Below are 12221 nucleotides of genomic sequence, written 5' to 3'. Positions count from 1 at the left end.
AATGTTGGGCCATTTCTGGCGGCCGTCAAAATATTGGCTGCCAACAATTTGGCAACAAACAATTTCGCCGTGTTAGATTACACATATTTAGTTGCTTACTAAAAATGAATTCAGCACACTCGTATTACTCCTGACGTCATGCTCTCGACGGATACTTCCCCACCAAAGAGTCATATCCGCTGAGACAGTCGGTCACGTTTAGTGTTGAAAAAAATAGTTTTCCTATAAAGAGATGGGAGGGGATGCGTAAATTGCGCCTAATTACGTAATACGCAGCTTGTACAGAAACCGCCCATGCAAGCGCGCCTCCGTTTTGCGGTGTAAATTCCGTTACATAGGACATTTCCCGTTACAGATTCAATTGTGCGTGCTCGTAATGTACAGTATCTTGGGCGGAGAAAGGCGCTGGATACCTGATGAAGTGAAGGTTTTGTAAATACGACGTAAACTAAAAGTATCACATCGCTTGTGATGGTGGCTGGAAGCATAGTCCAGTGTTTGAACTTAAACATCATCAATTAAGAGACTTGATATAGGTGATTAGTCCCTTTTGGTGCCCGGTATTGAATTATTTTGTGATATTTCTTGGTGATTTTTAATAATTATAATGATGTCAATAATAGTTTTACACCAGCTATTAACCAGACAGGCCAACACGGATCACTAGTTCAGCTTCTTCACTTGCTTTCACAAAGGTTTCCGTGGACCATAGTTACATCTGAACCATATTCCTACTTTTTCCTTAGCCTACTCCTTCCTTCTCTGGCTGCCCTGGTCCTGCTGCTAGTATCATTATTATTAGTCACATTATAACTGTCACCGTAGACACACTTTACTAATTGGCTTCATTCCTGGAGTCTATTTGCTTTCTCTCCTCACAGGTTATTGTGTGTGGTGGTTATATCTGATGGTGGTTATATCTGGACGGTGCTTGTTGCTGCTGTGGTCCTCCCTGGCATTATTTTTAGTAGTCACATTATCATTAATGACCACATTACTACTTTTGTTATGATTGTTAGTCTATTACATCCACTGCAGTTATCATTGGTATTAATTTGAAATCATTACTTGTCTTACTGTTGAGGTTTCTTCCTTTTTTCTCCCCGTTGAAAAAGGTTAACCTTGGATGGTACACACTTTGTTACCAGGTAACAGAGCAACAACACATGCTTTTGTATTTCCGTTGGTTGGAAACAAAACTTGGTGGAAGCAAGCTGGGCCAATGTCTATTAAAACAGTATGGAGGGCAGCAGTAGCGACGTCTGGGTGTTTCTACAATCCAGCCATATGGATATCCTACTGGTTAACTGCAAGAAAACTGTCAGGGATGCGTGGGGAGGCAGGACTCAAACGCAGACTTTTAATGAAAAACGACTTTAATAGTCAAAAAGGCCATAAAGAAAAGGCCAACGGGCAAAAACACACACAGGAACCAGGGGGGAAAAAGGCAGGCAGGAACGAGGAACATCCAGACCACAGACGGGGAACATCCGGGACAAAAGACAATGACGCGACAAGTGACAAGAGACACATACTGCTTAAATACACAAGGGAGGTGCAGGTGATTGGACACAGGTGGAAACAATCAGACCATCACAGGGGACGACAGGACAAGGCAGGAAGTGAAGTTACCCGGGGACGAGAGTGGCAGAAAACTACAAAATAAGACAGGAAGTGAACCACACCGTGACAAAAACAAAGGTTACAATATTGTAACCCTATTTCTACAAGCGTACACCGAGCCCCTCTTCTGGACCCGCTTTCTTAGTTACTGAAAACTAATCCTTTAACATCGGAACCTAGCCAAACAAATAATAACTGTCTCCCATTGCCTCTATGTGTAGAACTCCCATGGCTTCTTTTTTCATTCTTCAATCTTTGGAAACTGACTGACTGAATTCATCTTTTGGTACCAAAAAAATACAATAACACACTCTTGCAATATTTCAAATAAGCAAAAAAACTAAACAATGCTTTCAAAATGAACAAATCCATTTTGGTGGGGCTGTAGCGGATTGATCCTCGCCTCCTCAGTTTATGTCGATGTGGCAAGACGCCCCAAGTTTCCCCCTACTGTCCAAGGATGTTGTGTGAATTAATAGTTAGTGATGTTTGGCAAAGTTGCCCCTGTGTGGTTTAACGGGAGAATGACATGTAGTGTAAGAAGACAAAAGGTGCTATACAAATCTATTCAGCATTTTTGGAATCTAATTACGTTCTGTTTAACGTCACTGGTAGTTTATTGGTATCTGTATTATTATACAGCATCTCAGTGCTGTAAAGCATTCCAGGTAATGTACAGTTGGGGAAAATGGAAGGATGAGATGCTTACATTCTCAGGAATGGTCTGGAGCTATGTTTATATAGACATCTCATGTCAGGGCCTTCATTTAAGTCACATAAGACTCATAAAGGGTTTAATGCCAACCAAAACTGTGCCGGATCACAAGGTACACAGTAACTGAATACAACAGAGAGACATTCATTTACATCCCATATTTGAAGGATAAACCCACGGTGAGAAAGCCATGATGAAAACATGCAGCAGTTTATCTTTGTTGTTTTGCCATTGATTGGAGCATCCTTGAGCTCTGAATGGGCACATTTTTCTCATGCAGATAGAAAGCTGATGATTCACTCTGCCTTTATTGAAGTCAAGCAGAAACCGTGAACTGAGAACTTTCTTATGACTGATTACAAACAAGCAACAGTGAATCAAGGACCTAGAAAGGTCATGGACTCCCGTTCAAGTTTATGAAGAGAGCTGTGCATCGGTGTCTACGCAAAAATGAAAGATCGAAGCCAATAGAAAGAAGTGCAGTCACATCATCCATCAGTGTCTCAGAACTTTTTTTTATTTCCCATGCATAGTTTGGACAAGAATGGAATGGAACTGAAATAGAAATATGGAAATAAAAGCTTTGACATTCATTTTGATTTTCTCTATCATGGACATCATATGAATTATTAACAAAACATGTTTACAACTATAGGAAAGAAGGTTTTTAGGCCAAGGATGAACTCTTTCAGGAAGTCCTTCAAGGTGACGCACTTTGGACAGGGAAAAGTTCTGTATAAGATAAATACAATACAAAAAGTCCCTAAACTAAAACATTCAGCACATTTTTCTACAACACAGTGCAATTAAAAAGGGGTTAAGTTCAAATGATGATTTTCCAGCACCCAGTTATTCAATTTGTGGTAAGTTGACCTTTCTCTGTGACTTTCTTCTTCTTCTCTCTTTCAATTTGGACTGATGAAGACAGACCAGCACAATTGTAAACACTTGGGCCCTAGTTGGGCCTGGAACAGTTCAGCTTCAAACCACCACAGAGAACAGTTGCATAATAAACCAGGAATTCTGAATTCTGTTTTAGAAAATCACACACACACGTGTCAACGAAGGGACAATGGTGCGATCATCAAGAATTAATGAGGAGCTCACATCGCAACATTAACCACAACTTTCAGCTTTGATAAAATGCAAATGTTCACAGCCTGTTCTGTTGTCCCTAATCAGTAATCGAAAAAGACGTACAACAATATTTCCTCTCAACCACTGACAAGAGAAACACTTTTGATTGGGAGCAGGCTGACCACTGAAAAGACGGGTCAATGGCCGCCAACACAAGCTGTGAGAGAAGGTTTACAGTTTGACTGATGTTAGTATTTTAGCAAGAAAGTCTAACAGCTGCTTTGTGTGAACCCTTGCTGGCCAGGAAAACGCTAACCCATAATAATATCTTCCATACTCTGTATTTCTAGCATACGGTCCAATTGTGTCTTAGAGGCTGTTGTTAATTAAATCCTGGGGATTTTATACTTTATAAATTTGGGGTGAAAAAAGACAAACGACAAACCCAGAATCTGGATGCAATCAAATTAAAAATGAAGTCTGGCCCTCAAAGAAAATAAAGACGACCCTTAGAAGTATGCATCAATATTTCAAGAAATAAAAAGCATTTCACAGTTCTAACTAATACTGTATTGCAGCTGCCGCAGCAGCAAGGGTGCATGGCAAGTAAGTGTGCATGTGTGAGAGAGCAATAGAGTGAGAGAGGACAAGGACTTGCTCACACACACACTCATCGGCCACAATGAGTGTCTATTAAATAGGTGCTTACTCTACTGTGTGAGGCCTTGTAATACAATGTGACTATTCCCTGCTATGCCTTCATTCCCGGAAAGAAACACAATCATTTATAAGACACATAACATCTTTTGAGATGTGTATTAGGCGACCAAGCGTTTCATTTTATTTTTGAGTATTCTTTAGTATGATATGACAGTCCAACAAAAGCCGTCTCCGTCATGGTCATAGTTTTCATGGTATGTTGACTGGTAACTCAAGATAACATTTTGATTAAAAATTTGTATTTTATACACCCTAAAATTTGTGGCTACATCATAGTGCTCCATTCAACTTTATCTCTTCTTCTGTGTGATCTGTGGGTAAGGAAGCTGTTCTGATCTAATCATGTTGCTCATCAAGAGGGGCTAAAAATAAACAGCGCTGGTTTTGACCTCGCCATCAATTAAAGACTGCATAAACAAAATACAAAATGCTAACGTGATAACAAGGCCCTGTGTGATCCAAGTGATTACTTTGAGAAGATATTACATATCTACACATCAACACACCCAGATCCAAACAGTTCCTTCCAACAGTATGAAAAATATACAAATAAAAAATACAAGAACTCTCGGACAATATGTAGGTAGTTTTCTGTTGACATGAAATTAGTAAGGACTAAAAGATAAATATATCACATTTTTTTCCTCCCTTGGACTTTAAGGAGAAAATACCAACATGTTTGTCTATGAAAGAAACAGAATTGTCCATTTTGAAATATTATCCTTCAGTAATTAGTAACATTGGGACACCACATATTTGTGTTTCAGCTAAATTGCTTTAGCTAGTTTAGTGAGCAAAAGAGCCAGTGTTGAAACCAAAAGCATTATATAATTATTTTTTTCAGACATCATACACTATGCACAGATATTAAAAACATTAACAATGACCAAGTCTTTTCCAAACAGGAAAAACGATTCCTCTGTTTAGGTCTGAAACATTAAGAGCTCAGGAAAAGCTTGACGATTCAGCGCATTTTTACTGGATTATCATGAGTCACAAATGCCTCCATCGGTCAGAATCTAATTACAGAGACTGTATTTAACGTCCAATAATGCAACATAATGTGAGGCCTGGAAATGGCAGATGTCGAATTAGTAACTTGGGGCGAAGACGGAGAGTGATTTAGGGGACCAGGGCACACAAGTGTGTGTTTAGGTAGCATCAGCTCTTCGTGGGCCACAAACTTTGACCCATCGCAAGAGAATATCAGTTATTATGTTAGTTACACCACCTGTAAATTCTGCTCTTGAGCAGTTGGACATCAGGCCCTGCCAGGTGAGTAACAGTCATTTATCGTCATTCATGGTCAAGCCATTTTGCCCCCCTTGTGGGACAACTGGCAGAGGAGGGGGGGGGGGCAACTGAGTTTCCTGGAACTTAGTGAAGAAAAGCCGCCACTCAAAAAGACAAAGGAAGGGGAGGAAAAAGAATACTGTGCTCACTTGACATGTTCGGCGCTGTGGGAGGAGCAGTAGTATTTTTTGTGAGCTATGAATGTGGAGAGACTGCTGAACTTGATGTTGCAAAGCCGACAGAAGCGGGAATTACCGTTAAGGACCGGGGAGATCACTGTGGATTTGGTGCCGGGGGCAGGCGGGGCTGTGGCGATGGGATGGGAGGTCACAGTCGGGACGGCGTTGTCTGGAGACAACCCCACAGTCCCCCTCAGGACCTCAGGCACAGGTGACAAAGTCAGAGAAGGAGCCCTTGGGGGAGACGGAGGCAGAGGTGAGCCAGCCAAAGGTGATCCACCCCCAGCTGAAGGGCTGCCGTTTACCAGCGGGGAGACCGGAGAAGTTGTACTGCTCCTCGCCTGCCCATTAATGCTGTCTCTGTGAACTCGAGAGACCAATCTAGAATGGCTCATTGGGGTGGTGGAGGTGGTTGCCGCAGTTCCATCCCTGGGACTAAGGCTGGGGCTGCGGCTGACTACACTGCCTGGCTGAGTTGGCTGAACGGTTACAACAAGGCCGTGGGTGGTCTTGAAGTGCTCCATCAAGTCACAGGTGATGAGCCTGTTTGGGCAGTATGGGCACACCGCCTGAGAGGATCTGGCGCCTGCGCCTTTGGCGCCAGCCCCCGGGGTGGCTGCAAGTGTGTTGGTTGCAAGTGTGTTGGGAGATGTGGCATCGGAGGAAGGTAAGGCAGAGGGGTGAGGACTGGAGGATTGAGCCTGGGACACCCACTCAGCAGGCAGAGCTTTAGCCTCCACGGGGTGCAGGTGATCCGTGCGCTCCTGCGCAGGTCTGCTTTTGGGAGAGGTAGAGGCAGAACTCTTGAGCCTGTGAAGCTGCTCCAAGGTATGGGGCTGGAGGGTGGTAGCGGGGCAATAGTAGGTTTTATGGGCCAGGTAGTTCTCAATGCTGTTGAAGCTGATACTGCAAGCAGTGCACTTGTGGTAGTCTGTAAGAGGCAGGGCAGGGAGAATACTGCTGCTGCTGCTATGGCGTGGGACCACTCTCAGGCGGGGCCTCTTGCTGAGGTCAATCGGGCCATCTCCTTCTGGGCTAGAGCTGTCTTCCTCGCTGGGAGAAACCTCTTGCTTCACTGCCAGGCCCAGGACGGAGGGAGATGGTGCAGAAGCAGCCACAGCAGCGGCGGCGGCAGCGGCAGCGTTGGCTAAGGCTTCAGTTCTGGCCATATGAATCTCATACATCTTCTTCCTCTTGCGTTTGCGGATGGGCTGGGGAAGGAAGGCTGCTGGTGTGGTTGCCTTGGCCATGTGTACGGCTCGGTGGTTGGATGGGTCATGGCGTGAAGCGCAGTAGAAGCGTTTGTGTACAGTGTAGTTTTCGTGACGACTAAAGCGGATGTTGCAGGCCTGGCAGAAGGTTCTATTTGGATCGTCTTCTTGGTCCTCCGCAGAACCACTAGCAGGACTCTGGCTGCCTTCGCTTGCTCTTCCTCCTCCTACACCCCCTCCTCCCACACTTCCACCTCCACCTTCCCCTTCAGAAGAGGAAGATATTCCCTCTCTAGAGGTTTCTGTCTTTATTTCCACCACCCTCTTGGGTTCTGTTGCTCCACTCTCTGCTGGAGGGTCAGACTCAGTAGGAGAAGCAGAGGCTGCTCTACTTGCTGCTCCACCTTGAGGAGATGTGGGGGAGCCACGTGGCATTGTGGCAGGGGCTGCATCTCTTGTCGATCCAGGACCTGAAGCGGAGGTTGCACCTTCTCCGTGGTGCCTACTGGAGCAGTACAGCCTCTTATGTGCATAAAAGTTGTTGATGTTGTTGAATGTGATGTCACACTCAAAGCAGGTGGCTCCTTTATGAGGGGGAGTGGCTGCGGCTGTAGGTGCAGTCTGTCCAGAGGGAAAGAAGGCCGCTGGATTGTTCTGAGGAACTGCCTGGCCCTGTTTCAGTCGGCTGTGCATCTCGGACATTTTAGCCAGTATCTCCGAGGCCTGGGGCATAATGGCTGCCTCGGGATTAAACATGTACTGAGGCAAGAACATTGCTCCACCAGGGAGAACTGACCCTGTGCCTCCCTCATGCGCAGGGCTAGAACCAGGGGTGGGACTGGTTGGCTCTGCCTTTACACTTGCCGTGGCTGGACTCTTCGGAGAAGTTGATGTTGCACAGGAAGATGTGGCGATTCTCTTCTCGTTTGTCTTGATTGTTATTTCTTGATGTGCCTCCTCTCCACTTAGCTCATCTTTCTCTCCACCCTCCATAATCTCCATTTGCTGCTCTTCTGCGTCTGAGTCTGAATGAGGCTCCTCTTTGATCTTTAAGTCAGTAGTTTGTGCATTCTGAGGACTGGAGTCTCGAGGCGGGGCTGAGCCGCCATTTGCACCACGGCTGGATGAGTCCGGGCTCGGGACACAGCCAAGGGGCTCCCTCTCATGGGGAGACAGCTGAGGGTGGTCAACTGATGATGGGGTTCTTTGCCGGGGATTGGGGCTCCTTTCAGTTGGGACCCTGACCTCTAGGTGGGTTCGCACATGCTGCTGAAGCTGTGCAGGGGAGTCAGAGTTGTGGCCACACACTTGACACTTCAAAACTACACCAGAGTCTCCTGGACTGAGACCTGAAGGAGAGAGTCAAGAGGTAGGGGTGACGATACCAGTAGCTTACACTTGAAAACATTTGAAATGTCAAGATTTTCAAAAAATGTGACTGGTCTGAATGCAAGTTTATCCACAAGCTGTCACAGGGAACGCATGACTTACCAGTGGATATGGGCAGCTTGGGGAGGCCTGGGCCTGGGGAATAGACCTCACTGCGAGATCCAGGCTGGCACACCATGTGGCTGGTGACCAGATGGCTGTAGAGGATGTCTCTTGTGGTGGAGACAAAGCCACAGCCGTGACACACTCCGTTCAGCGTGTCCGTGTGGACTTTGAGGTGGCGCTCACAGTTTGCTTTAGTGGTGAAGGCCGACAGACAGATGAGACAGACAAACGGACGTTCACCTGTGGAAGGACGGCGAGGGACAGTTGTTATCGGAGCAGACATTGAACGCCAGCTTCCAGTTAATCTACTGAACTGGTTGATGAAAGCGCACCGCTCGTTCCGACACGATTCAGAGAGCAGAGGAGAAACCAATGTCGCGACAGAAATGACATAAGATGAATAACATCAGGCTGTTTAGTTTGTGACCTGTGTTATTGGAAAGGTAAGCTGATCTGATGGTTGGGTAAACGCTGTTCACAATAAGTCTTGCTCTCACCACTGTGTGTGCGCATGTGGATCTCCAGTGAGCTGGCACTGGGGCAGCTCTTGTTGCACTGCGGAAAGGGGCAGATGCGTTCATTGGGGTAGGACTCCTTGGGTTTGTCTTGTGGCGGGGACGAGGCGGCTGGCGGCTGCTTCTGCCGGCTGGCGCAGTAGTACATGAGGTGGGCCTGCAGGTTCCGCTCACTGCGGTACCAGATCCCACAGTCCTTGCACGGGAAAATGTCCTCTGATAAGACGACGGAAGAACAAACATTCAGAGTTAGTTGACATTTGAACACTAGCAACTTGATGAAAAGTGCAATTGATCAAACAGACACCTGTTTGACACCTCAAGTGCTGATTCTGAACTTTAATGGTTAGGCTTCACTTGCACACTTAATACAAAAGACAAAAATAGCTAACTTATGTGCATGTATCACAGCTTTTTGACTTGTGCACGCACAGAAGCAAGCAAATGCTCAACACAGACACACGCACACTCCACTGCAGTATCCACGGAAACAGTGGGACAATATTCATCATTCATCTCATCGTCGTGCTTTTAGTAACATGAAAACAGTTTGCCGCAGTGTTACCAGACATCGATTTAGGGTGATTACCAATGGTGGCAGCAAATGTGTTTGGGCAGCTTGCAGCTACGGACATTAGCACAGCACTTGCCAAACACTGCTGTGAGTCAGGGGGCAGGAGAGTGGAACAGCTGCAGTGCCATCTTGTGGCCAAAGAAACCATTGCAACCTAAAACACCTCTGCTTGATAATGGCGCGACCGGCTTCTACAGCAATGATGGAAATAACAAATAAAAGACGTAAAGGCTCACAAGACAAGAAGGCTAAAAGATTGGAATAGGAAACCGTACAGGACGTCATACTCTGAAGCCCATATGTATTTGTTGTATATTCAAAATGGGAAATATCTCCTCTTTTTCATTTATTCTGTTTCTAGCACGTGTACCACGTAGATGATTCATGCACATTAAATAGAACACTCACTATTGACAACAGCAGTGGCCAAGATGGCGGCCATGCCCGCCTGCTGTGGGAGGAGCTGGATTTCTGAGCGCAGTGCCGGCGAGTACAGCGTCTCGTCTTTGACCACGGCTTGCTTCTGGGTGACGAGGCTTAGCGGAGGAGAGAGCCGGCTTAGCGGTGAGGACGACGAGGAGCTGGGAGGAGGGGACAGGGAGGCCAGGAGCCCTTCGCCGGCCGTCAGCTCTCGGCTCACCTTGCAGAACAACTGCTCACCTGAAAACACAACCGCTGTGGTCACAATCAGGGAGTGATGAGGGACACCCCTAGTTAGGGACGACATGGGGAAAAACCTTTACACACCAGTACAGTGAGATGCTTAGAGATTGGAGACATTTGGACTTGTATTAGCGGGAAACGCACTTGTGGAACTAATATTGTCGATAATGGTTCCTTTAAATTCAAGTGTGCCAGTAGACAAACCGTGACGCTCCCAAATGGAAAAAAGACACTGTTTGAATGTCACAATGTCTGCGCTGAGAAATACAATTCAATAGATTCTTACTGGTTACGAATGAGAGAAGTTGCTTTAGCATTGCATTTTAATGCCAAACCATGTGATGCAAATAATTTATTAAATGTAAGAACCGTCCATCAGAGACTTTACATTTGGTGAGTATATTGCTCGGCACGTGAGGAAGCGCGGCCTTTAATTTTATTTTTTTTGATTAAACATTAAACAACGTAGGTCTACCTCCCTTGTGCTGCATCATCATGCATGTAGCAAGAACTTCTTCACTTCCATGGAGTTTGAACTCTCTGAATAACGACATCTTCCAAAAGGAAAATGCACTAGTACGGCTTATAGATTATAAAAAAACTGTATAATGTTACGAGAGAAGTAAACGGGGGGACGCTTTCTCAAACCCAAATAGGAATTCAGCCAAAGTCAGACATACAAGGCAGTCAGCACGCATTATGATTCACGAGAATACACTGCGCGCTGCACATAGAGCAGTATTGAGGAGGAGACGGGGCTTGAGATGTTGTCACCTTGGCTGTAGATTGTACAGTTGGCAGCGGAGACGTCACATGTCAGAGGGAGCAGACTAATCCAGCAGTCTGGATCGTCACACGCCAGAGTCAACCTGGATTGCTGCGCACACACAGAAAGGAGATCGTTAACAAAAATAACCTTGTCACTTAGTGAATTGCTGTCCATTGGGAATACACAGCCCTGCGTTACTGTACAGCTGTACTGTACTGTAAAAATAACGCCTGCAAGCCGAGGATGATTACAACCAAAGGAGGAGATGGGGGGGAGCAAGGGCTGAACAAAGCCATGTGGGAAATGAAGAAGAGAGAGACAAGAAGGGTAGAAAAGGAATAAAAGATGAAGAGTCCGAGAAGAAAAGGGAGAGAAAAAGATTGGATGTCATCGGCAATTTCTCCTGCAAATTGCTTAAAGAACAATTCAAAATGTCACTTGGGCACAAAGTTAAGCATACAAGAGTATATTTGCCTGGATAAGCTGTCCCTCTGAACTTTAAATGCCTTATCATACTCAACAAACTGCATTAAACAGCCGCTTGCCAAACAGTCTCTTCATTTTGGATAGTTTCTCAGTGAACTGCATCACAAGTAGTCATAATACCCCTAATCTCAGGCTCTGCCTTTATACGCTGTCACTCTTTGTACAAATGGTATTAATGTATTCTATTGTGTTGTGTTGCATTGTGATTTACAGTGTTCATTGTGTTTAGTGTTGAATCATCTTGTTAATATTAGACCGCTCCATTGCAATCACATGCCGATTGGGACTATGGATAAAAATGATCACTCAGTCACTTGTAAATAACAAAATCAATGAAATGAACAGTGTGGTAGACAAGAGGAGACATGAAACATTTCTTTAAGAGATGCACGATAAATACCAACACTGCTGGGGTGAAAGTTCCCCCTCCCTGGCCTGCAGATAACAGCAATGGTTATCAAGGTGGTACATGCGTATGTGATGGGCTGTGTGTGTGGGGGGCGTCTGTTATTCTAACTGACAAGATGAAATTAAATAATGTAAAGTGTGCTTTGCTCAGCTATTTGGTGTTTTTTTTCTCCTTCATAACTCAACAATTCAAAAGGGGGTAAAAAGTATTAATAATAAATGAATAAAATGCAATTTAGTCTATGATGCAGTACCCATCAGTCTCCACCAGGAGGAAGCACCACCTCAGTACTGGACTTAAACCAGACGAGCAGCTTCAGGGTCAAAGTTGACATGATGGTGTACTTTGTCTATTTACATCCGTCAATTTCTCCTAAATTCACCAAACGATGCGAATAGATAATGAGTCGTTTGCATATTTCAACATACTATTTCAGAAAACATGAATGCTTTCATGTAAATATTGAACTGTGGAAGTTATCTGTTTGTTTTTA

General features: G+C 45.1%; 1 protein-coding gene across 1 annotated transcript in view; it reads right to left on the bottom strand.

The window, feature by feature from the left end:
• Positions 1-2833: 2833 nt before the first annotated feature.
• LOC144390803 (zinc finger protein ZFPM1-like) overlaps positions 2834-12221 on the bottom strand; it is a 71933-nt gene continuing 62545 nt past the window's right edge. Inside the window, exons 5-9 of the mRNA XM_078097258.1 lie at positions 10839-10941; positions 9810-10061; positions 8810-9043; positions 8310-8552; positions 2834-8167 (exon numbers count right to left, since the gene is read on the bottom strand). Coding sequence (XP_077953384.1) covers positions 5574-8167; positions 8310-8552; positions 8810-9043; positions 9810-10061; positions 10839-10941 — 3426 coding nt within the window. The 3' untranslated portion in view covers positions 2834-5573. The remainder of the gene's footprint in view (positions 8168-8309; positions 8553-8809; positions 9044-9809; positions 10062-10838; positions 10942-12221) is intronic.

The sequence above is a fragment of the Gasterosteus aculeatus genome, chromosome Y (genome assembly GCF_964276395.1).
Source record: "Gasterosteus aculeatus chromosome Y, fGasAcu3.hap1.1, whole genome shotgun sequence".
NCBI lineage: Eukaryota > Metazoa > Chordata > Actinopteri > Perciformes > Gasterosteidae > Gasterosteus > Gasterosteus aculeatus.
Note: the sequence above shows the minus strand (reverse complement) of the source record. Positions and strands in the feature narration are given on the sequence as shown.